Raw genomic sequence first — 27211 nt, forward strand, 5'->3', positions numbered from 1 at the left:
AGTGAAATCTTTAATTTGGAAGGTAGTTTTGTGTAGCTCGGATACTTGGTCGTCGAGGCAGAAGGCCAAGCGTAACTTGGGGAATTTTAAAATTTAGGTGTGGTGTAATATGCAAAAAATATAATGACCAAAAATGGAGGAGAAGGAGGAGGGTTGTTGGGAGAAATTTGAAGAAGGCAGGGAATATGGATCCAGGGAGGACAGAAAATGGAGCGTTGAAGACCGTTATGTGCTAGGTATGCTAGGAAACTGAGGTAAAGGGAGGAATAGAATAGACGTTTTAGAAGGAATTAAGAGAGGTAGAAAGTATTCGGAGCTTAAAAATGAGTTATTATAATCAGATATTTTAAAATACGTAGTCATTTTAGTTTAGGCCTTAGGAGTACAGAGTCCACAAAAAATATACTCTAAGAAAGCAGTCTTCATTAATTTAAATTGAAGAATAATAACATAAATAATAAATAACAACATAGAAAAGTCTCCTCATGCGAACGGAAATGACAACTTAGTTAAAACTGCCAGACATAAAAGATAACCCTATTCAAGGTAAAACAACACCGTTCCGTTCCCAGGAAGAAATTACTCCGCTGTGCTGTTTATATTGATAAGGATTAAGTTTTTTTCCTTGTATATTTCTCACTTCAAGTTCCTCTATTATTAATTCAGTCAGGAAATTCCCGTATAGCAGTGTAAAACTGATGCACTATTTTCTAACCGTATTGCTAACAACTTAAATTGACTTATTTACCCGTTTCCCCGTTACTAATACTTCATTCCAAATCCGAGTGCCCCAGAAAAAATCGAAGACTAACATGTACATATTTCGTCCTCTAGCAGTCACACCCATTAGCTGCTCATCATGTATTTCCATTACCTTCCAAGGATTTAGACTATCATACTTCGAATTTGTTTTAGCTCAATATCTATCTACCTTCCTTGCCTGGCGTAAGATTAACCAGTGCTAATTAAATTTTTTTGTTCCTTTAATTAATGTTGAAAATATTTATCAACTATTTCTGGTATTCGTCTATGCAAAAGTATTTTCTCTGTAATAATATCTCTAAGATACATGGTATGATTTCAGTTACAAACGGAATCAATAAACAATGATAGTAGTCAGCAATTGACAACAAGTACTTCCGTCTTTGAGAATATATCAATTTTCATTTTTACTGTTATCGTGGTTAAAAGAAAATAATATAGAGCGTCTGTAACAGAATTTACAGTTAGGAGAAATTGTAACAAAATAAATAAATATAGTATTTGGGACAAAAGACTCTAATAACGCACAGTTTACTTAGCATAAGCGAAGATACTTTAGTGCAATTACCAATTTTAGGCTCCACGCATGTAGAGTGATTGCAGTGTTGCAGAAAAATTCTCATGTAGTTGCGCCACCTAAATCTCCAAGCACTAAAATCATGACGTTTTCTTGTCCTTTGCTACATCGTTAATGTATATCCACCGATGAAATGGTTGGGGCTGAAGTTATGAAAGACGGTATATCACATTCTCGAGTCAGTGGTAAACACTTGAGTTCGTTAATGATCAATGCAATATATATTCAAAAAGGTAAATCCCTTCATTAAATTAACCATCGTGCGATGTCATTCTTTCATGAAGACTTAATTGTCATGGTACCCCTACCTTTTGTCCACAATACGACTCACAAGGTACGACGCAGATGTAGAGGAATCTCATAAACAAAACTTGAAATTTGGGGAAAATATCGCGAATGTATCAAGCACCAAGGCCACGAATAAAAATTTTTTTCTGAGGCTGAAAAGCTGCCCCGGTAAAAGTGAATTTTGGAGTGGACCCGCATGAATGGAGGAATCTTTTTTTGTCGACGGGAACCAGACCTCGTCCATACCATTAGACGATACCAACGAAAAACCATTCGACACTGAAAAAATAAGGTGCCCGTGGCAAATTTCACTTTTCTCCGTCGTCGAGGAAAGTACTGCAGCCCCTTCCACGGATGACTGTGTCCCTGCCTTCACATTGGGATGGGATCCCCGTGGATGGAACTGCGGAAGAAGTCTGTTAAGGGAAAAGGACTCTAGAAATTCTTGCGATTGAGACGACACTAGTTAGATACTGAGCTGTGATATCCCTTTACAGCTAGATCACGTCATTCTCTGCGAGCGGTCCATTGACATGAAGGCGACTGAAAAAATATAGATGCAGAATACTTTTCATTAAGGCTGTGATAGAGGGTAAAACATTTGGTGAACGAAGAAGGGGTAGGAAAATTTGCATATTAGGCGGAATTAAATGAGTTGGAAAGTTTACGACATTGAAGAAGAGTTTATTGCAGTATCAGGTATCATGTTGTTTTTTGTTAGAAGAGAAAAAGAAGCATATTGTTTTTCCGTCAGTGTCCATCCAAAACTTATATTAAACGGTAGATAACCCTTTTAAATAATAATATATTTAAATTAATGGATTAATATTTGAAATGAAATTTGGTAAATTAATGCGGAGCCATCCTCAAAAACAACTGTAATCGTATCATACCAGCTGTGATACTCATCTATTTAACAGGTATCAGTATTTTTCTATTGTTCAATAAATATTTAGCATACATTATATTTCTATAGTACATATATTTGTATAACTCCGACTTAGCGAGGATATGCAAGGTAGATATGCAAGGTAGATATGCAAGATAGATAAGGATAGACAAGGGAGGACAAGATTAGATATTTGAATGAATGTGACATTAAAAAATATTTGGAGTTGAAAAATGATTTATCGTAACGCTGTCTTATGGGGTATTTAGTTTTCTTTTGGGGGGACCCATAAGTCTAGCAGTGATTTGTCTTTGGGTCCATCAAATTTACTTTTAAATTTATTTTAATTGTTAAAATCTTAGCATAATCGTTATCAAGTGAGTAACTACTACACAAAAAAATTCAATGATTATATCTGAATAGCCTCTAGAGAACAGCAAAATCACAAGGGTGCGCATTAGCTGAGCACAGAGGTTATTTGATGCTCCATAATTGATACAATAGTTATTATAGCAGCTTTTTAGACGATATTAATAATGAAAATTTTCCAAAATTAAAGGCATCCGGTGTCAATTGGTGGAATTGCTCCGTACTGAAATCAAACGAACAATATCAATTTCCACAAATGTATTCTTTTTATTCCAATAAGGTAGCTTCCAATTTTATTGTGTAATTTGCTGAAGAAAAGTCAAATGAATTAGTGGAGGATATCAATATTTGTAACGTCGTTTGAAAATTCATACTGATAAGCAGCATGAAAAGCGAATAAAATCTAAGAATAAGATTGTACCAATTATTCTTATGAATTCTATATCAAGAAATATTATTTTGTAGCGACATGAAATTTCTGCTTCCGCACAATAATCAATGTCTCGGCCCCAAAGGCAAGTGGAACACCAAGGCGAGGATTTTATGGGAATCTTTCAGCAACAGCAAAAAGTGCACTACGAGTATGTATCTGGTGGCTAAGCAGAAGAAATATTTTCCGCATGAAGAAAGACAAACAAGCGGACGATCAATGAAGATGCTGAAGATTCTTTGCTCTGTGACGTGCGAACTTTAGTGAATACATGAGTGATTATTACTGTTAGACTTGCTTTGAAGAAGCAAAGGAGATGTAAAATGATTAATTATTAGAATCTCTGTATCATTATTTGTATACTATGGAATGCTTTGATTAATGGTGCGAATATTGTGTACAGTAAATGGTGACTATATTTTGAAAATATTTAAGTCATTCGCCTTTGAATTTTTTCAATTTTCTCATTTAATTGAGAACATGTATTTCTGTCACTGAAATTTGGCTTTACTTAAATGAAGTATAATTAATCTGCGAAGGATTACGGAGATGTAGAATGTAGCAGTCCTACATTTAACATAAATTAAAAGACATAATACGACGGGTATACAACTCATTTATATCTTTGTGGAAAACTATGATTGTAATTTGCAAATGAAAAATATTCTCACGGGTGGATAACCAAGTATTGAAATGAAAAAGTCAAAACTATGTAAACAATTACGGCCATAACAGGCCATGATGGGTGGGTGATGACCATTCCCCATAAACACTGAATTAATCAAGTAGATCTAGTAGTCGTTTCATCTAAGTATTGGCATACCTTTTCACAAATAATCGCCACCTATGATGAAAGGAATACATATTCATTCATTCATGATCAAATTAAATGTGTATGATGTCAAGTGTTCAAATAAGTGGGTATTAAATATTTTTCTTTTGATTAAGTAAATGTTTGCCTAGTGCTCGTGTTTCCGTGGTGTAGTGGTTATCACATCCGCCTAACACGCGGAAGGTCCCAGGTTCGATCCCTGGCGGAAACATTTTTTGTCATGCTATCATTTACCTTTTTTTGGGAACGGCGGACCTAATTTCACCATCAATTTGCTCTCATCAATATTATCAATTCCCTGCAGATGTTACAGAATAATTGCTTTATACAAGACTCATATTCATCTTTCCTTAGTTGTGAGTGGTTTTCTCTTCGGTTGTCATAGCTCGAGAGGTCTGCAAGAGAGAAACACACGAACTTTTATCGTTATCATATTTGTCTTGATTGCGTTCTTTAAGCAATAATTTCTTAAGCAATGTAAAAAATTAGCTCAAGAACGGCAAAAAACACGAAAATTATAGAATTACGATGCCTTAAACGTCATTTATGGAAGTAGAATTTCATACCCTAATTAACCCCTACCTTTAGTACGTCGGACTAGCACTATACCTTAGAAAGTTTTGTAAGTTATTTCATTAGGAGCCTACATTATAATTACTCAACCATATCAAAGCAGCAGGTTCTGATATCTGCTGGTAACACCACAAAATTACACGTGCTCTTTGTGAATTATATTTTGTGGATTATTATGTTTATTTTAAACTCCTTATGTCCAATATGAGATGAAATAATCATTATGACCTAAAATATCGTTATTCCAGGATATGTAACATATCTTAGTCAACAATCTTATCAAATCTGACCACCACCGGTCTAGGGATCATCAGAGGAACATATAAACATAATGCTTCGAACCTGAGACCAAAGTTTCATCCTATATTGTAATTAAACTTTTAAGGTATTTCGTTTCAGACAAGCTAAAATAGATATTCTCTTTAATAGAGGTTTCCACCCCCACATATACTTTATCATAATTATATAAAATTCCGGTGGGTATTTCTTGGTCAAGGGCAGAAGTTGAGCTCCTAATAATTTTATCTATCAGAGAAATATTCGGCATTCTTCGGGTAGGAGGTGCTAATGTTAAATACTAACATAGACATCGACAATATTTTCATGACGCATTTTATGGGTAAGAAGTTACTTAGAGAAAATATTCTATTCATATTTATAGGAGCAAAATGTTGGAATATTTTCTTAGACCGACGGGTCAATTCTTTCATAAGAATATGATGATAGTTCTAGGACGATTAACTAACTCGTAATCGTTATATGATTATCAAATGATTAGGAATAAATTGGATGCCAATTAATTATCCTAAAAACTTATAATACGAATGAAATATTAATAGCAAATATCGAAAATTAATAATTCTCTGATTTTACTATTCAATTCATATGCCATTCATTCCTTTTTTAGTTTATGGAAATTTTAATTGTTTTCCTATGAATAGAATATATTTTTGTGACTCATTTATGATTGAATCGATTATAAATATGGTATATTTTTTTAAATTATGTCGAAATTTTTTTAATTTTATCTATTTATTCATAATTTATTGTTGGTTGTTTAATAAGGTTGTTTAATTTTTCCTGTTGTTGAATAATATGTTACGTACAATATAGAGCTTTTTACGTTTGCAATAGTTAATACGAATGCATTTTCTTAAAGACTTGACTCATAAAAGTGAAAGGAATACTTGAAGGGGAATGGATTAAAGAATACCTCTTGAGCAGGGATTTAGAAGATGAGTTAGTGCAATGCAGAGAAAACAATGGTATTTGTGGTTTATATTTTATGTATGTGAGTATCGAAAATATGAATGCTAAGGAAAATGTACGTAAGAAAACGGAGGGTTTCCATTAATTAGCTAATAAAATAATGGATAAATCTCTCTGAAGACAAAGAAGTTTGGACTTAGCATGGAAGGAAAGAGGGGTTGTCATTCCCATTAATTAATAAAAGCAACAATGGAAAAAATCTGAAGCTCACTACACAAAAAAACCGCTCAGTTTGGATATAATTAGATGCAGAGAAATGTAATAATTGTTAACTTTAGTTCTCGGTTTCCTTTCTTGAAAAAGGCGGGGATCTGATATTCCGTTTCATTGTTGTAATAGAAAAAAGGTTTCTTCAAATTTTTCATTGATTCGTAAGTAGACTTTGCTCCATATTTTATTTCAGGTTTTAGTAAACTGGACAAAATTTAGATATTTGAATGGTCTTGATGATTTAGATAATATAATCTGGGTTGTAATGGACAGTTAAAGAATATGATAGAAGGTGGAATGTTGATTAGAGGAAGTGGACGCAAGGGAAAAATAGTAATTGAAGATCCAGGTCTTCCGGGATCTACTCCGCGTCGGTTCATGTTGATGGGACAACAGTTGCTCCGGCGTTCACGAGGAAAACAAAAGATATGTGCGACGGAATGAAAGAAGGCATGAAGTATGTAAATTTGAAGCATGTGTTATTATGATGATGGTTTTAGAGCATTCAACTAGTGTTATGCAAGGTTGGGGATTAGAGATTTAGCAGAACTTAAGAATTAATTTCGTAAAAAAATCCTATCTTGACAATTAGAGTAATAATAATAATAATAAAAATAATAGTTTAGATACCTTTTGGGAAGAAGATGAACGCTCCTAATGATTACGAGCGTCCGACCCCAAGGCGTTGTTGGAGGTGAGGATTCCTTTATTCCGGTTACATGAAATCGCGGCCAGACCATTTCTCCCCGAAGCAAAGGAATCTCGTCAAGAGACCTCGATTAACAATGACGGCAAACGCGCCGCCGACCTACTTGGAGTGACCGCGCAAAAAGACATCCTTCCGGGCCAATTCAGAGAAACGCACACCCGACAAAAGGAAATGTTTTTCCTCCCCGCAGCTACAACAAGTCCTTGCCCCCGTAACACAATCCATTGGGATTGAGGAACACGATCCCACAGACGATGATTCCACCTTTTGTGAGCGGCCCGCGGAAACGGATTTGAGAGAGCTCTCGGCCCCGCACATCCCTCCTCCTCCACAACCAGTGCACACGCACGGACGTGTGTTTAAGCGCTCACGCAGGGGCGACGCGGACAAAAAGAACGCATACATACTATATACATACATGTATGAATGCGCTGGAGACCGGCCGGCGGGCACCCCTCTGGAAAAAGGGTGTGGTCCCGTCAAAAAAAAATGTAAAAGGTCTTACGCGAACCCGGGTGAGGGAGTGTGCATGGTTCTGCTTGTGTACAAGGAAAAAAAATAGAAGAGAGTGATAATGCCGGCACGCATACACAAGCGGACGGTCGGATGGATATGTATATTATTGCGTGCGGCAGACCCGTGCCATTTTTTTTCCACACCGACCGATCGCTGGAGAAGAATAATGTGAGAGGGAGGGGGGGGTTAAGGGAGAGATCCGGAATCGGGAGACTGGGGACCAAAAGCTGGGGGTTCTTCACCCCCTCTCCGCTTATCCCGCAGCTTCATTCACGTCGCTCATGCCTTTCCCCGCCTTGCCCCGACATTGTCACGCATGGCGGCAGCCCTAGCTCCTCTCCTCCTCCGCCAAGGGAGAACTGAGAGTGGGACTGTTGAGGTGGTTATGGGTGGGGTAGGGAACCCTTATGCGCTTCGGGGTGTGACCAGTTGCACCTCCTGACTCCACGGATATTTTTTTTCATTTCTATCCTGGGATTCCCTCACGGTCTCACTTCGCCTTCTTCCCCCTCGGCCTAGGCTGAAACTACTGAATCCTCTCATCCCCACCCGACCGCACTCATCCCTCTCCGAGTGTGACTTTGATAGACAAATTTAAAATACGGAATATTTTTCCTTAACCAGCCCAATACAAATGAAAATCAATTTCTCGTAAATTATGTATGTACATACCTGTATAGTAATAATTCATACGTTAATTATTTCGTTCAAAGTAATCGAATTATTAAAATTGGAGGTATAGGAGTATCTAATCATTATTATCTTCTGCGTATGACCAAAAATTCTATTTGTTTGCCCAGCACATTTTCTTTCACATTCATTCGAAACTTCCTTCCTCTGTCCCACTTACCCAACATTTTCCCGTCCATCACGAGCTTCAGCATCTAACTATTTTTCAATATTCCCTCCACCCACTTTTTATGCCTCTTTTGGATTTTTCCCTGTGATTTATCCTCCGTATCTTGCATTAATGAAAATTAATTGCATGTTTTCACATTATTTTGCATTTAACTGAGGGAATTTTAAGGCTTTAATGATAATTTTACGCTCGGATCACTTTGCTCAAGACGCAGCCAATCTTGAAAACAATCGCCATCAACGATCCGTAGAAAACCTCATATGATAACTTTCACCATATTATATTAACCAAAGTTCAACATAACGGCTCTTGTATTACCATTTAATCCATTACGTTTTGAAATGAACAAATTTCTGCTGGAAAAAATATACGTTAGGCATATTTTACATAAATACATTTAATGCCCTCAATATTATTTTAAAGAAATAAATCAGATTATCGGCAATATGTGGGATTTAAGTGAGGGAAATGAGACCCCCGAGGTGCTTTAGGGTGTGGTTGAATGCTCTTCATGGATGATTTTTTTTATTCGCATCCAACCAGACCGTGCCGCAGCACCCTCAACCATCGGCCTACTCCAAAACCCCCGACCTCCCACCCCAACCACACCCAAGCCCCTCCGCGGTGCACCCCTTAGGCCTTCCTTATCTCCTCCTATCTAACCCCCGCACGCACAAAACCCAACCCCAAAGTCGGCCCCTTCAAATTTTTTTCAACCTATCCTTTTCATTTCCTTCTGCTGGGACTCGTCGCACCCCACTCCAAACCCTTTTCCCCTTCCCGTACGTCACCACACCCTTAAAGGGTGTCCCCAACCCTCCCACCAGAGATTTCAACGCTACGTGGCTTCCCCACCTAACTTCATTAAATTGGTCACCCACCCAGAGGTGATGATGATGGTGATAGCTCCCTCGCGTGAATTTGCGACCCTTTTGAGAATAAGTATCGTATTTCCTGTCGCGTGGATGTTTCTAGGTCAAAACATTTGTGAGTGGTGGTAATTGTGTTTCTTTTGCTTTGACTGTGGACGCAGATAGTAAACCACGATAGATGGAGCTCCCATAAAAAAGCTGTCACAATCCCAGGACAGGCCAATTATTCCCAATGTAATATATGTTTCAAACACGTCTCCTAATATGCAGCATGGACACAATAGATCTACCAAAATATTCACTGAAATCACGTTTCAGATACACTAACCCAGCATCTTTTGGCGCAAGATTTCCACTTCAGTTTATTGCTAATAGTTCGAACCGATATTCCATCCGTTGGTCTTCAATTTCAGCTATGGGTATAGTTATTACGGCAAGTTATCATACCAAACCACAGTTTCATTCATTATGTATTTTAAAACTTTGGGACGAATTATTCTGGGAGCATGCAATCTTGAATCCGATGCTTTAGGTTCAAGGAAATAAAATGAGTTATGATAAGGGCCGAGATAAAGGAAAGAGTGATGGGTGAGGTAAAGGAGAAGGGCTTTAGATAGCATAAAGGCATAAACGAATTGATGAAACGGAATAATGTTGGGCATGTATAAGGAAGTCTCGCGATACGTAGAGGATAATAATCAGTTGGCACAATCTAAACTTCCGCCTTCAATTGGAATTTTCTATTAAAAGGTGAACAAATATTATCCTTGTGAACTTTTATCTTTTTCAGACCAGTCAATTGGTTTATTTTATTAGTTATAATACCGAATGCAACCGTGAAACCCTTAAATCCAAACTGTCCTCCTTCTTCTGCAGATTGATGTAAATAGGGTAATTCATGCTAATTCATTGAATATAGACAGTTTCCTTGGGGAGCGATGAATACCTTAGACTGGCATCGTCATTCAAAAGAGAATATTGTAACATTTTAAAATGTAAACACGATGATTACATTAGTCAGAATTGGCAACAAATTATTGCGTACGTTGAAATGTATATTAATGCAAGCTATTTGGGCTATTAGCCTGAATTTGGAGTACTAGGAAAATAGAAGGAAAAAGAAGAAACGAAAACCACATTTGGTACGATAGAAAAACAGTAATTAGTAATATGATATGACGATTTCCGACGTTGCAATTTTGTGAATATTAACTCCTCCAAAAATACGCCCTGCAAAAGATTCTCCTCACATCTTAGGTTAAGGACTGGAGTCTATATACCCAAAAGACAAAGGAGTATTTAGCTACGCTAGCCTATAAGCATATATTCTACCACTGAGCTAAAGAACGGGATTTACTTTTAAAATTTGACTCTAATAAAAATATTAATTGTCAAATAAACATCACTGACCACTTTTTAAGAACACCTAATCTTTTAATTGCCACTGACGTAGACTCAGAGCTAAAAAATACTATGTAAGTTGAAAGCGCGGTCGTCGATTATGCGAAACTTGGGTTTGAATACGGCTTCGGTCTTTGCCCTGCCTTTAAAAGGTTCCCTCAAGAAGATGAGTAACGGTTTGCAGCATGGCTTTTGACAGTGAAGCAGCTTAAACTCCAAATATCGCTACAGATCCCTAAATAATGGCATACCATTTCACTTTCACAATGGTCTAATGATAAGTACCATCATGCGCAATTCTCACTCTGATCTCCTTATTTATTCTCTTCTTCTCTCAACCTTCATAAACACAGCATGGTCTCATTGGTGTTTAAGAGTACCGCACGCGTCCGTGGATCCGATCGCTCGATACACCCCTCCGCACACCGCGGAGATTTCAGCGGTCGACCGTCACGCTGAGGAGTCCCCGACAGCACGAAGATTTGAACGACTGAATGGCACGAAAAGGGGAACCCGGAGGCGCGTGAACAGGAACGCTGCCGCTGGCTGGGGTAGGACGAGCGGGGGGAAGTAAGGTGTGGCGTGAGCGCCGGTGCAGGGAACGAACGGATTACGGGGAGATGTAGTAGGGAGGGGAGAAGAGGTATGAACGGAGGGTAGGAGAAATCGGGCGCCGGAGATGGGAAGGGGGGGAGGGGTTCGGAAAAAGGAGATCGGTCGGAAAGAGGGGGAGGGGACGAACGGTGGGAGACTGGGAGGGGAAGGTCGTGCTCACTCACCGACACACGGGCGCTCAACACAAAGAAACCTCCGCTGCTTTTCTCTCGAGTATAAAAGTGGTTGGTCTCGGGTGATCTGATCATCAGTCGAATCTTGCCTCCCTTGTGGATCACTCGAGGATACATTCCGAAACAGGTGATCAAACAAAGAAGTTTTATCAAGCCAAGCACTTGGTTTCGCTGCACCTGACCCGGATTCTCCAAAATGGTTGCAGGAAGGGAACTGGTCGCCAAGGTGAGTCTTCATCACTCTCAGATACAGCCCCTGCGAAACAGCTACGAGAGACATTTTTGGATTGGGAATATTTAGTCAGGTGTAACTAACTTATAAATATGAATAGACTATTAAATATTGCCGTTAACAGTACAGGTAAATCCTTGAAAATATCCTACAAATTGTCCAGTAAAACTTTTAATAATATATTAGCATCAACAGGGTGATCAATCAGAATATATTTTTTACTTTTCAAATTATTCTCTGGAGTACTTAGGAGGAATAGGAAAAATAAAGCAGAATTTGGTAGTTAATTTCAGAGAAAATTCAAATATACATGACGTCAGCTAGTTACTTCAATCTGCTGCAATTGATAATTCAGAATAGCATAAAAGAAACCTCATATTTAAATCTAAATAATTTTTTTCTGAAGTGTTATTGATAATGCTTATCAAGTTTGACCTTAGCTGATAGGAAAAAATGAAGAAAAAAATCTGCACTCCTATCAACGAAAATCAGAAAAAACAGTCGTAATTGAAGTCAGGGAGAGGAAAAGAGCAATCATGCTTCAATGGTGTACCATTCTACGAGTAAATATTTATTAAAACGACTGATGTTTGGTTCGAACCACCATAAATGTAATTCAATTTGCTAAAGTGTTTATTCCATGTTCAGTCATTCTCAACACTTTCATTAAATCAAAACATTAGCGCCACAAATTAACAAAAGACAAAATATTGCACACACTAACACGGATACGAATATTAAATTTTATTTATCGCATTTTAATTTACTAAAAAAGCTTTTATTCTATTTTCTATCATCCGAGAATCTCATTTTTTCATACTGCTCCAAACATACACATAATATTAAATGTTGCTCCCAATTATTAAAATTACCTATAATGTTAATGCTAGTTCCAATGTAATCAATATTCATATGACTAGGTTTATTGAAGCAATATTATACAGGTGCATGTATCACAACTGCCTATGTGACCTAACCAACCCTCACCTCTCATCATAGAGCTGGACCTGTTTTAAAGCGAATTACTTTGGAATTTACTCCCTAGGCCGTTGCGCTGCTGTGTTTCGCCGCATGCGCGCATCCGTACGCCACCTCTAAAGTTCCAGACGGCGCCCTCAAGAGGGTCCCTAAGCAAATACATAGTAAAGGTAAGAATTGAGGGGTTGATCAATAAATTTTGAAAATAAAAGCCCAAAGGGGAAACGCTAATTGTGCCAAATGTGCACTGATATTTAATATGGCATAAAAATATATTCATAAGTTTTCCAAACTGTTACGTGTCAATCATCATGGCTTCATTTTTCATAGAGCTTTTTACGTCTATTTGTAAAATTATGCAACATATTCACGAGTAAATATACTAAATGATACAAAGTGATTAGTACTTTACGAATCTATATATATTAATTGATTAATTGAATGTTCACATCTGTAATTTCAATTTGAACTATTGAACGTAATTAGAGTCAAATTGAACTCATTTAGAGATAATAAGAACGATGAATAGCGGACTTTTTTTTGCAATACACTAGAAAAAATACTTTTAATTAAAATAAAGTTAAATTTGTTCCTTCAACCTCATTGACAATAATTTGAATATTTTCCTTATTTTCCATGGGGCCAATCAATAAATGTTGTGATGATCAATGATCATCACAACATTTATTGATTGGCCCCATGGAAAATAAGGAAAATATTCAAATTATTGTCAATGAGGTTGAAGGAACAAATTTAACTTTATTTATTGTATTGACATTGTAAATTTATTGTGTATTGACATCACAAATCAAATGATCAAACTGCAATGTGAATGAGAATGGTTTATACTTAATTATGGTATAATTCTTTACAGCCTCCATAATAAGTTCTGAAGATGATCACAAGGCATCAGAGACAGGTTTCGGAGGAGCAAGTATTGGAGTCAACGGAAAATACTTCCAGTGAGTAACAGAGCACACGTCTTACGTTATATACGGTATAAAAGAGGACATGAATTCCTCTCAGGAGTAGAGACTCGTTGTGAGCTTCACTGCCAACGATGCAAATCAGTATCTAATGCGAGTTTAGTATTAAAAATATTGAGCATAATTATAATGATTACATAATTCTTAAAATATATTTTAGCACTTTTCCTCGTACTTCAATGGAATGCCGCACACAAATTTAAAAAAAATATAATTTTATTTCTTACTATTTCATGCATCATCAAAGAGTACAAATAATTGAAGGTATGAATATGGGAAAATTGATTTTTTACACGCCTGAAGTATATTGGAATACCTGTTTAACATCACGTTCGTACTAAAAACATCACGTATGTATTATACAGATAACTGCACAAAATATATCTTAATGGTAGGTCCACGAATCCAAGCATATTCCAATCTCGTTGAGGAATCCAATTTTTTCTTTTGCATTGTTTTGTGAATAATACTAATTACAGAATATACTGAAAGCGGTAGACCCTTAACTATTAAATTATATAATATTATCTCTGAAATATTTTACAAGAAAACTTTAAAGAATTATTCGTCAAAGAACTGGTTTCATCGTGAGTAATGCATTTAATTCAATCTCAGGAAATTCCGTGAAAAATATACAGTAACATAGATATGTTTGAACTTTATTAGGATCGTCAATGGAATGATTGTTGTCCAATTTTTGGGATGCTGCTTCTAATCAATAAAATCGCTTCGAATTCGTTGATTTAACGCATTTAACAGATAATACTCGAGCTATGATTTATCTTATTCCTATGGGAAATCAGGGAATATAAAAATTGCTCCAAGATCGTAGTCGTATAATGCTTTAGGTATTATTCTAAATGAAATAGGGCAAACAAAACGACTCAACTGAATTAATGGGAACATTTTTTTACAACTCAGTTAAATTTCAAAGGCATAAAAACGAGACTATTCGAAATAACGACCACAAGCGTAGTAAATCAAACTAAAGCCCTCGGCAAATAAGCTTTATTTGCAAGGAGGCTGTGGATTTTCGGATTCTTTAGCTACATTGGTCCATCATCATGCTGACGAGGTATCTCAGAACGAAACGTCATCGGTGGAAAGTTGGTCCAAAGCAGCAGCAGAACCCGAGAATCCAGAACCTTCATTCATCTTTAGCACTGCGAAAGGTTTCAGCAGAAATGCTGTCCTTTAATCGGGTCAGGATAATTGGACAATGAAATTCCGGGAATGCAGATAAACTGAGTCACAACACCATATTCCTATTGTATTTTGTACTGCCGCGGTTTCCCCCCTCTTTTCGTTTCCTACCCCGTCATTAACCACCGCCGGGGTACAGGGATATCTACGTGCACAAGTACGGCCCTGATCAGATCGAGTTCGGTCACGTGTGCGAGAACCCGAAGGAGTGGGAACAGCGCTTCGAGAGGAAGGACGGACATCGGAGACTTGGGAAGGTATCGGAAAGGCTTTTCCCCAGAGTTGATTCACTCTCCCTTAAATCTCGGGGCTTCTCCTTCCTGTAGGGGGTTTGATTGATGTTGGTTGGTTTAATCCTTCGGTTGTTGACTGGGTTACATAATTTCTTCAACAGGTTCAAATCGATACATGGCATTTACGACTCCGACTGTCCCCATTCACTAGAGAACTGATCAGTGAAACCATTTCAGAGAGATGAAAGGTTTAATTAGGTACCTCGCATAACGACTTTCTTTACATAAAGTCTATAAATATATGATTGAGAGTTTCAATAGCCTATGGGTATCTTTGTAAAAATAATTCATCGCACCCATACGTGTCACTCTAAAATAATCCCAGGGTATAATATTTGAAGATGAATAGCCAATTTTTCGAAAATTGCTATTTAATATTAGATTTATTATAAAGATAGAAAGTTGTTTCTTTTAGACGTAATGATTAATAATCACAATTTTTTTAACAAAATATGACTTGCATTGCATCAATTGGTACGAGTAGTCAACATTTAAAAATCTCTAATTGCGTTTTTTTCCTGGCAATATTAATTTAGTTCATTAACCCTGACGCAGACTTGTAATATGAAATGCGCTGCCATATCTTGGGCTTTCAGATTAATTTTATATGAGCTAACATAATGATCCCAACGCTTTGAAAAAAATGTCACTTATTAAAAAAATAATAGTATCATTCCATTCGCGATTAAGAGCAAGATATGATGAATATATCTTCCTGTCTGCCATTGATTTATGCTGTCGTACGCTGGCAATTTCACAGGGAAATGAACAGTGAATAATGAAATTAGTGACCTTCCGGTCAACAAGCTTCCATCTTTTTTATTTAGAGTCGTTATGCGAGGATATTACTCACCTCACGTGGTGATAATCAGACTGTAATTTATTCGAAGCCAAAGGAAGTGGTCACTTCAAAGCTTTGCCCGTCTTTACTAATAGAAGGGCGTTTCTTTGGTTTTGTGTTGATTTCCTTGTTTATTTGTGTTGCATGATGCTGCTGCATGGTTAACCGCCTCTCATTTCGTGTCTTCCATTTTTTCTCTCTTTTCTCTTCTCTGTCTCTCTCACTGCCTTTTTAACACGCCTGCCGATGTCACTTGGCGCCACGTGTGGCTTCGCCCTGCTCACGCGAAATCTTTCGACTCTTCCCTAAATGCTCACATGAAACGAACCCTCTTCTGAACCATTTCTATCGACACTTGTCGCGGAACACGAAAAAAAATGACCCGGGGCCGAATGAAACTTGGTTGCGCGGCTACCAGGTACGCTCACCAGCCAGAGCACGATCACTATGAGCATGGTCACCGGAGAGGCAACGAGCACCATTTCCAGGAGAGGTACGAGAAGGCCGCACCACACGACGGACTCTTCAAGACAAAAGTAAGGACCCCCTGTGCCTCTTCACCCCTCTTTCGGGGCAGGCGAGTTTTCGAAAGGCCCTTGTCAAGTGCGAGTAAAACTTAGCATACCCTGCCACCCATAAGGGCAAGGGTGGGGCCAAGTGTGGGAACGGCAGATAGGGTAGAAGGAGCCAAAATCCTTCCCCTAGAATATCCCAGCACTCCTAAATATTATCCCTTAAATTCGGTACTGGTGGTGCTAAGAAAATTGGACTATTTCTTTTACCCCAGGGGATAGATTGTTTTATGTAACCTCAGCAGGAACAACTAAAAACTCCCTGGGCTTAATAATTAACCTTCCAATTTCCGTTAGTTGACCTCATAGTTAATCAGTTCAGTTAACCGTATATTTGTTCAAAAAATGTTTACATATGATCCTTATCATTTTTTTGGGGAATTTTCCCATGTGTACTGCAATTCCGCAACTTAATTCAACTTTTTGTTTGTTTAAATATTCATTTTACATCCATCAAATTATTTTTACAATGATGGAGTGAATTCTAAGTAGCTCACATTTCTTCAATATTTTATGCATCTCGTAAAATAAATAAACCTTTAACAGCAGTCTATTTTGGAAGCATTTAAATCGATAAATATTTCAGTAAATTTATGAAGCTCACTTCTTTACCCCAACTCTTCATAATAACTTGCAGATGTCTTACATCAATGCCAAAGAGAAAACAAGTCAAAATTACGTCAATGTGAAAGCGATAAGGGAAAACTAGTAACCTGGTTACGGTTGCTCTTGTAAATAAAAAATATGAAAACATTTTCTGTAACAAAACTAATAATTACTTCTGTCTTTCCTCTATCATTATTAATTGTTTAGTATGATTAAACTGTTAATAAGTATTGTTATATATTTCCAAGCTTATTATGCTTCCACAACCACGCTTGCTTCCCTAACTAGTTTTGTACCCGATAAATTCTTCACATACAAGTATGTTGAATAGCATCACTACCTGCAATTTCTACGAAAGACTAATGAGTAAAAATAATAAATTGCATGAATTGCATCTGAGTCTGAGCTACTTATTAACAGCTTGCCTAAAGAAATATACGGCTCATGCATGTATTCGATTTTTAATGAAGAATGTTGACTGTTGAAGTAGTATCTCTTTCGTAAATGCCTAATACAGGTGCAAGCTAAGCTACCTATTGCGATGAGGGCAGGGCTATTAATTCGATTATTTTATGTTACCCGTTAAAGAATATACCAAATAAAAATGAATACGACAGAGAGAAACGGTACAGTTTTTAAGTCATGCATTATAATCACAATCTGAGTACAATCATGCATATTTCATACCATATAATGTTTCCTCTTGAAAGAAAATTTACTAAAGAAGTTGTACAGAGAGTAATAAGCATGCTCTGCCTTTTAATTAGGAGCACGCAATGGGAATACTGTACCCTCTCATTAGAATTTCAAACAAAGTGGAGCCAAAACCACTTATAGATTTTTTAAAGTAATTCATTACAGGTTTTGAAACTAAAAAAAACTATAATACTCACCAATTTAAATATTTGTTGATCAATGATGTAAGATAATATTGAAATGAATTCATTTTATCGAAATATAAGAAAACAATTGAAAATGTTCACATTACATTTCAGGTCCGCTGGGGTGACAAGCACGGAGGGTATGGAGAGCATTACTACGATTATAACCACGGAGGACACGTAAGTGTCCGCGCATGAAGCATAGAAAAGTATTACTTAAATGAAATATATTACTCCTCAGGCATATCTCTATCTTTTCATCGCATTTTCTGTTTTTTGGGAGTTATGTTTGGGAGGCGTACAGATTTTAAAATAGTTGTTATTAAGTTATTTCTGAGTTGAGACTACCTTATCTAGTAACTTTTTTCAAATTTGGTCAAAACTTCGCTTATGCTAAATTTGCGTTGTACTAATGTTTGCTTGGTATTCAGAGGACCTTACGTACTCCAAATATCTATATTCTTCTCCTATAGGTCTTCTGCATTAAGTATTAGAAAGTAGTAACAAAAATTTCGTATTTCAAATTTAATACATAATAAATATTTAATTAATAATTAAATATTTTGAGAATCAATTTGAGTTTTAAGCAAAAATAACCAAACAATTTTCGTGGATTCCCTTTTGTAAATTTGTTTTGATTCATCTTATACTCTATATCTAATTTAATTTTCTATATTTCAGGAGGGTGCTGATGATGAGGGTGATGTAAGTACCACAATTAATTTTTATTTGGATTCATGCTAAATATATAATCCTAGGAAAATTTTCTAAACTTTATTCAAACAAATTGAGTTCGATGAGCATTTTTCAACATTATATAGTATAAGTACTGAGGGTTTATTAGTTAACGCCCGAAATAAGGAAAACATTGAATTTTTGGCGCTAGAGTCATAATGGAAAATTTTCCAAGTAACAAGAATACTTGTTGCGGAGATCTCAAATTGTTTTAACTCATACACTTATTTAAATAAGCCGAGAATCTTTTGAGCATTAGGACACAATTGGCTTAGAATGGTTCCTGTCTAAGTGCACAGCAATTACGATTGCCTGAGAGCTTCTTAAGGTTATGCTACCGTATAATTTTTCAATTATCTCTGAGACTGATAAAAACTTCCATGCGTGATATTTTTGCGTTCAATTATGATATAATACTGTGAGAGTATCATAATTGACATAATATTGACAAATAATTGACAATGCTCTTATATAAGCGTAGGCAAATAAAAGAAACATCTTTGATAAAAGACCAAATCTTCAGTAATATTCAATCCGATTTGAATGATTATCTAATGGTATCATTGGATAGAATTATTAATTAGGTGAGAGACACGTGAGCTCCACTTGAAGAATACACAGTAGTGATTTCAACTGCAAAATCAATGAAATTCCACTTTCCCAAATACGTCGTGAGAGAACAAGTTAGCGTGAAGGCAGAGGGAAGGGAAAGCTTGCACTTGAATTGATAGTGTAAACAGATGGGTATTTGGCCCCATGGTTGCATGAAGCTTACTATTGGGTCATCTTACTTTCACTGCATTTGGATATCAATGCGAGAAGTTCAGAGCCCTCTGGACACATTTAAATATTTTTAGAAATAATTTAAATATCATTCCCATCTAAATTCGCTTTTTTATTATTGGTTTCTTTTTTACTGGACTTCTAATTATAACTAAGCCAATATATTTACTTCCCAAACATATTATTGCTGTGCATTAACATCTTGCGATTCGTAATTTAGAAAAATTTGTTTCTTGTGGATGATGAATACCTCATACGAGCAATTTGCGACTCCAGGGACACCACAGCGAACCAGTCCCTGCCTACAACCCGGCTCCCGGTTATAAGGTAACTGCCAATCCCAGCGAGCAAGTTCCAGTTTACAAGAAGGCTCCAGCTCTAAGGGCGGCCGCCAGCCCAAGCGAACCCCTCTCTTATTACCCTCAAGCGCCAAGCTTCAAGGTGACCGCCAAGCGCCATTTGGAGGCCGCGGAGCCTGAATACAGCGACGAAGCGGAGGCAATAGCGGCGGAGAGCGCAAGGGTATTCTCGCAGGTACGTCAAGGGGATTACACCCCACTGATACACAATATATGTAACCACAATATATGTGGAGAAAATGAATAATAATAGTATATATTGTGATCTAAGTCAGTATTGTATTTTTAAAGTATTATATTTGCATAATCGTATAATTGTTATTTAATGAATATTGTCTCTGACTAAAATTGTACTTAACTGACTAATAGCATTCTCCTATAGGGAGTTCATTTCGGATTGGCATTTAATTTCATTTTCAATTTGAATGAAATAATGTCAATAACTTAAAATTCGAGCTATTTATATTATTCTTGATTGTAATAATGCTGATTACACTGTTATAATGAAAGACATTCATCATTCGGCAATTAAGAAGCAACTTGGCTTGAAATATAACGTTCGTTTGGGCGTCATAAAAATATTCCATGCCGTAATTATGCCTACATGTTAAAATAATGTTTATCACTTACAACAGGACGTTGCACGATTGGTGAAAAGGAACCCTGTAGGGGCGGCGGCTGCAGAGCCAGAAGGAGAAGCCTCATCGCCTCAATTGGTCTTCGACATGTCTTCTGGTCGCGTTATTGACGAAGTCACCGGTAAGACTTACGTCTTGCATCCGATTAGCTAGAATGCTATGGTCGGAACACGAGGGGATTATTGAAATTTTGAAATACTTGGGCCGGTGAAAATGTTACCTTATCCGGCTGAGCTGAAGAAGCCGAAGCAAATAAGCTGATTTTCGATTCCTAATTCCGCGCGCCAATCGCGTGGAAAAAAACAACTCCATTGGAAGAATTGCTGAGTCGCGAAGATACTTAAATTGTTGTCTACTTTGGTTGTCTAAAAGCACTTTGTGATTGTGAAGTTTTATAATTCTTTTTTTATGCATGTGATTGTATTTTTTATTTTGAATATTTCTAAACACAAACTGTCAATTTGAACGATTTTTCTTTTCATTTTCTTAATAAATGTTTTCATTTTAACTGTTGTTTTTTACGTTGTTATTGTTGTTGTATTTGTTACTTCCAGCTGGTGAATCTCAATGTACACTTTTGAGTTACAGTTGTTTTAAATAAAGTGTTATTGTTACCCAAAAAAACTATCATCTTATTTGTTCCCACATCCACAAAGTAAATCCTCTACAACAATTCTACTCCATATGAAAGCTACCTTGTAGTCATTCGTAATGAATTTATTTAGATAATGCGCTTTTATTTAACAGAATCCTGCAGAATTCATGCTCATTGATGACTTTCTTCGCTCTATTTTATATAAGTAGCCATTTTGGTCAATTCTATTCATCAAAACATGTTATAGTATCTTTTGCTGAATTTAGAAAGGAAACCAATCAATGAAAAAATGTAGATGATCATCGTAAAATGCTCGATAAAAATTTAATTCAACAAAGTAGTAGCATATACAATACTTGTGCTTACACTAATATGATCTATATTCAGAATAAAATACAATTGTAAAAATATTTTTCATTAAAATAACGTAAAGACCCTAAAAATCAGTGCTAAGGTCTTGAAATACCACCACATAATATCACTTTTTTTAACATGGAACACACACATTACAAAGGTATTTACATGTAGGGAGTTTTAAGCATTCCCTTTTAATGACTAGATGCACACTCCATTCAAAGAGTTTACGGCTACACACACAATCCATATACTTGGTGGCACATCGCAAACAGCGAACTTCATTCAACAGAAAATGATCACAATTGGTTCCATTCTTTCCTAATTTTCAAGGATCTTCTCATCGTAAACCTCTACAAATGTTTCCGTAACTCGCTTAATTTTAGCAGTTAATTTAATATTTATTTTGTCAAATCATAGTAGCGATATAATGTAACCGTACTGGATGAAATTAAAACAAATCACACTAAGAATTAACACAAAAAACAATAAGATTTTGATTGAATGTATCTAAATTTACTTAGGTTTCATTTACTCTGATCATTTTTTCCGTCTTACAATTGGAATTTATTTTTCCTTCCACCTATACTTCCTTGAAAAGAAGTATCACTAAACTGTTGTAATGTTTTTCCCTTAAAATAATCATTTAATTTCATCAATTGCAGCAATTCAAATCCCGGTTTCGCTGTTATTGAGGACTCAAGATTTTTCTGTGGAAGTAAGCTAAATTTTCGAAGGGCTTCTCAGTTATCGTCCCAAATTCTTCTTTTCTCCTAATAATTCCATTTATCAAACAAATTTCCATTAGAATTTATTCCCTCAACCCTTTCTTTTCAAACGGTTAATCCAGATTACAACCAGTGGACAAAACCATAAGGCGTTGGAATACGGCGATATGACGGTATCAAAATTATTACTTAGAAAGAATTCTGACCTTGCTGATACTCATGCATAGCACTGAAGTGCATACCCGTCTTGGGGAATAAATTTCTGAATGGACCTTTGCACAATGCCGTTCATAGTTTGTTACAAAGGAAGCGCATAGACCTTCAAAAATGTATTATACCCACATATGTCACTCAGTACCTTCTTCTTTATTATGATGCGCTAATCTGACGAATGCCTCCGCAGCTGCACTAATATACTGTATGCCTATTGGTGACAGCCCTTTAATACCCGCTTTCTCCAAACCGGGGTAAAGCGTATTGTCCCGCAGATTCCTCACCCGCTCGCCTTCGATTCCTTCAATATCTTCAGGGTTCACCCTGTCCGGAAGCGGAGGGAAATCCTTTGACTTCCCGACGTAATTTAGTAGGGAAGGCACAGGACGAAGTGGAGGGACAGCAGGAGGTCCACTCGACTCAACGTTGGAGATCTGATCCTCTTTTTGGGCATTTGGAGGGGGTGTCAGAGATATACTATCGTCTCGAGTTCGATAATTCCTAACCCTGTTTTTAGGGGATGAATCAGCTGGTCGTGCTGTCGTCGTCGTAACCTTTGACGAGTCTTCTTTCTTGGTGGACTCTGGAGGAAGATATTGATTTTGCTCATCGTATGATCCTCTTTGTCCACCGTTTTGCTGGGGTTTTGGTCGGGAGCTATCAGCGGCTGCAGTGAAAGGGGACGGTATGAGGGTATCAACGGGTACTTCACCTTGGGATATCTTATCCCTTAGGTTATCTTCTCCAACAGGGGGAACGTAAGACTGAGTCAACCACGGAGGATATCGTTTGGTTGTGTCCGTGAAATCGTATTCTTCGCTCTTGATTATCTCAAAATCGGGGGTGTTATCACTTGGCCTTTCGTTGCTGCGTTGTTCCTGCAGTTTTAAACCCAATTCATAAGTGAGGTGCTCAAAAGGGGGTCTGAACTCTGACGATGGAACTTGCAATGGCGATTCGGGCGACGACGGGGTGGAGCCATTGGTATTTTGCAGCGAGCCGCTTGTCTTAGAAGGGTTTTGATTTAAAGAGGGCGTTAGTGAGGAGGTAACAAACGTCGGAGGATTTTCTCCTTTAGATATACCCTTAAGTGCAGGTGGAATATAATTCGAGGGATTATAAATCTCTGGTGGTAAGTACTGGTTGTTTGCTGGAGGAGAGGGATTTAATGGTGGTGGTGGTGGTGGTGGAGGACTGATAGTGGTAGGGGTTGGTGCGGGAGTGGAATGATTAGGGGGTGTCTGTGGAGGATTATAGAACTGAGGAGTTAGATACTGAATAGGCTCTGGATTGGGAGGTATTCTTGGCGGAGGGTGAGAAATGGATGAATGTTGTGACCAAATCTGGGGAGGATTATATAATTGAGAAAATAAATATTGGCTTTGTGACGGAGGGGAATTCGGTGGTGCTGATGGAGACTGGGTTTGTGAAGGAGGGGGCTGAGGTGGCAGATATTGATTTGGTGGAAGAGCGGGAGATTTTGTAGGAGGTGGTGAAGGAGTGGAGGTAGGAAGAGAATGAGAAGGTGACTGGTCAGAATTGAAATGTTGAGGATACTGGAAAGGTATTTGAACGGGTTTAGGAGCAGCATGTGTAGGAGATTGAGGACCGTAGTAGAACTGTGGTGGCAGGTATTGATTTGGTGGCTGAATGGGGGATTTTGAGGGAACCGGCGCCTGAGTTGTTGAAGGAGGTGATGGAGGTAAAGCTGCTGGAGAACTATGCAACTGAGGAGGAAGGTATTGACTGTGCTGCGGTGCAGGAGACTTTGGAAGCAAAGACGGTGAAGGAGCAGGCGATGGTGTAGATGCTGCTTGGGGAGAGGGTGTAGGCTGTACAGGAAGATCGGGTGGGCTATAAAACTGAGGAGGTAAATATTGGTTTTGTGCTATTACTGAGGGTTTGGAAATAGCTTGAGCGGGTTGCTGAGGAGGAGAATAGAATTGAGGAGGTAAGTACTGATTTTGTGTAGGGCTAGATTTTGTAGGGGACGGTGGAGCTGTAGCTGATAGTGGTGGAGGAGTGGAGGGTGAAATTTTAGATTCAGGAGGCAAATACCTATTCGGCTGCAGGGGATATAATTCTTGGGTTGGTGAATTATTTGGAGGAGCGTAGAATTGAGGAGGTAGATACTGGTTTGCAGGCGGTGTCACTGATTTTGCAGTAGTAGTTGAAGGTGGGGCAGTTGTTTGATGAATGTAAAACTGAGGAGGCAAATATTGGTTGAAAGAAGTTTGTGGTTGAACATAAGATTGAGGCGAAATGTATTGATTTGATTGTACTACTGGAGGTTTTGTTGGGATTGAAGGTGGCTGGGGTGGAATGTACTGAGATGGGGGTGGTATGGGGTGATTTTGGGAAGTTTGAGCGGAAGTTTTAGGAGGATCATAGAACTGTGGAGGAAGGTATTGATTCGACTGTACTGCCAAAGGCTTTGCAGGAACGGGTGGAGACTGGGGTGGTGATGAATACGTATTTTGTGGAACCTGCACTGGCGTTTGTGGGGGACTATTATATTGTGGTGGTAAGTATTGATTCGGAGAAGATTGAGGGAGATTTGATTGAGGCTGTGGTTGAGCAACGGGAGAATTATACTGCTGAGGAAGTAAATATTGGTTTTGGTATGAACTTGGAGGTTTTGGAGAAGGTTGAGGAGACGGGGGCGGAATAAGTGCTTGGTATGATGATTGCTGTGGAGGGTATGCATTTACTGATGGAGGTGACGTCGCTGGCGGAACTTGAGGTGGTGGGTTCGGTTTCGGGGGTCCATAACTCTGCGTCTGCCATGGAGATCCATACTGATGCAGAGACGATGTTACCTGCACCTTTGGAGGAGGGGCAGGAGGTGCTTTTGCCTCCTGTGAAAAGTATGCCTGCGTATTCCCGTAATCTTCGTCTCCATTACCATTCGCAGGCGGGGAATCGTACTCTTGCTGATACTTTGGTGGGACCATGTCCTCGGAAACTGGAGTCCTTTTGGGTTCCCTGTCCGGAGACAGCCACGGTGGTAACGGAACCGGTTTCAACATCGGCTTAGGCCCCGTTGACGGTTTACCGCCCAGCTGGTAAGGATGGTACTTCATCGGCCTGCGTTGATAACCGTAACCTGGACGACTATGTGGGCGGTACGGCGGCTTTCTCCCATATGGGCGACTGTATCCGAATGGTGGAGGCATGGGAGGTGGAGGAAACCTATAGTTCCCATATGAAGGCCCAGGGTGACGATTGTACTTCGGGGGTGGTGGAGGCGGAGGAGGCGTAGTGGTGGTGGTAGTGGTTGTAGGAGGGGGCGGTTTGGGGGTCGTAGGCGGTGGAGGATAAGGGGGCCCGTATCCCTTGTGGTAGGATGCGTAAGGGCTGTACCTGACCCGTGGGTACGAGTACTTTCCTATCGAGTAATGGGGAGGAGGGGTCGAAGGAGGAGATGGGGTTGTCGGCGGAGGAGGTTTCGTAGGAGGCGGTGTTGGTGCCGGAGTCGTTGGCGGTGCCTCTGTCGGGTAACCCTCGTGATACTCTTCCCAAACGTCTTCGTCTTCCCAGGGTTCGTACTCTGAGTGAGGACCACTGTAACCCTTGTGGTTATAACCGTATGGCTTGTATTTGATCCTTGGGTTGATCGGGTAGTGGGGAGGGGTTGTGGTCGGTGGGGGTGTGGGAGCCGGCGTCGTGGTAGTTGGAGGAGGGGGAGGTTTTGTTGTCGGTGGAGGTTTCTTGGGATAGCCGTCATAATGATCAGGCCACACTTCTTCGCCTTCCCATGGACCGGAGCCGTGGGAGTAGTCGCCATGGAAGAAGTATCCGTAGCCGTGGAGCGGAGGGTACGTCATTTTGGGGGCAGGCGTAGTCGTTGTAGTAGTTGTGGTCGTCTTGGACAGGAAGTGGTTGTAAAGGATGGGTGGTGGGAAGTAGAAAAAGGCATCGACGGGAAGGGCACCGATGGCGATACAGCAGATGATGGCCGCCCAAACGTGCGCTGTCCACAGAGACTTGAACATCCTCGGTTCCTTAAAAAGAAATTTGAATTATGACTCAGAATAATATTTGTAGATAGTGAATTACAAATGTATGAGCATAACAATTACATTCACTCTAAACATCCTCAAATGTAATACTTGAAATATTTTGTTCTCAGTATACTTGTTCCGGATAAGCAGGCGGCTGAAGGTTATACAAGTTCTATAGAAAATGTAATATTGCCTATTTGTTTTTTTACTACGCAGTGTCAGCAGAAAGATATTCATCGTCTGAAACACACGCACTAGAACATGATATCATTACTCGTATGTTTTCTCAACGAGTGGAAAGATTCGCATAAACTAAGTCTAACCCATGGTTGAAAGTATTCCCTTTTTGCTACACTGAATGAAATACATAACTATAAATGAGCACCCAAATTAATTCTAAATGTGTCTTAAGTAAACATAGGAACATTTATTTTGCCTTGAATGTATTAGCAACCGTTCTGTGTGAATGTAAAATGGATAACACTATCTGATCAAATTAAAAGTAACTTTAATGAAGCTCAGATCGACTTCATTCTATACGTATTTCTCAATATTTATACCGTTTACAAATAAAACTCAAGATCAAACATATTGATACGTCTTACGCTCCCTTCTGACAAAAAAAATCCTGAGATATCAGCACTCACAGCGAACGCGTAGTAATTTGTATTAATTCCAATAAATAATGTCATTTATAAGTCATTAAATCCTGAGGAATATTGATTCAGAACGAGTCTTTACCAGTTAAGATTATTAGACTATAACTCCTCCGAGATGGAGGACACAGATGAATGTGACATAAAGTGTTAAACCCTACCCCGCGGTAAATATGTCTTAATACGTCCACAGAAAAATATTCTTTGTTC

The 27211-nt window shown here is 38.4% G+C and overlaps 2 protein-coding genes and 1 non-coding gene across 3 annotated transcripts; 2 read left to right on the forward strand and 1 right to left on the reverse strand.

Annotated features, from left to right (window-relative positions):
- Positions 1 to 4285: 4285 nt before the first annotated feature.
- Positions 4286 to 4358, forward strand: TRNAV-AAC (transfer RNA valine (anticodon AAC)). Its single transcript has one exon. It is a non-coding gene; the product is annotated as a tRNA-Val (tRNA).
- A 7078-nt stretch (positions 4359 to 11436) lies between these two features.
- LOC139700859 (uncharacterized) lies at positions 11437 to 20959 on the forward strand. Its single transcript, XM_071599291.1, has 8 exons — positions 11437 to 11570; positions 12622 to 12724; positions 13429 to 13516; positions 16296 to 16413; positions 18051 to 18116; positions 18618 to 18641; positions 19731 to 19988; positions 20449 to 20959. Exons 1-8 carry the CDS (start codon positions 11541 to 11543, stop codon positions 20602 to 20604), a joined length of 843 nt encoding a protein of 280 aa, XP_071455392.1. The 5' UTR covers positions 11437 to 11540; the 3' UTR covers positions 20605 to 20959.
- Positions 20960 to 22475: 1516 nt separating this feature from the next.
- LOC139701130 (uncharacterized) lies at positions 22476 to 26336 on the reverse strand. Its single transcript, XM_071599707.1, has one exon. It carries the CDS (start codon positions 26334 to 26336, stop codon positions 22476 to 22478), a length of 3861 nt encoding a protein of 1286 aa, XP_071455808.1.
- Between the last annotated feature and the right edge of the window lie 875 nt (positions 26337 to 27211).

This window comes from Hetaerina americana, unplaced genomic scaffold (genome assembly GCF_022747635.1).
Source record: "Hetaerina americana unplaced genomic scaffold, ioHetAmer1.1.p SCAF_11, whole genome shotgun sequence".
NCBI lineage: Eukaryota > Metazoa > Arthropoda > Insecta > Odonata > Calopterygidae > Hetaerina > Hetaerina americana.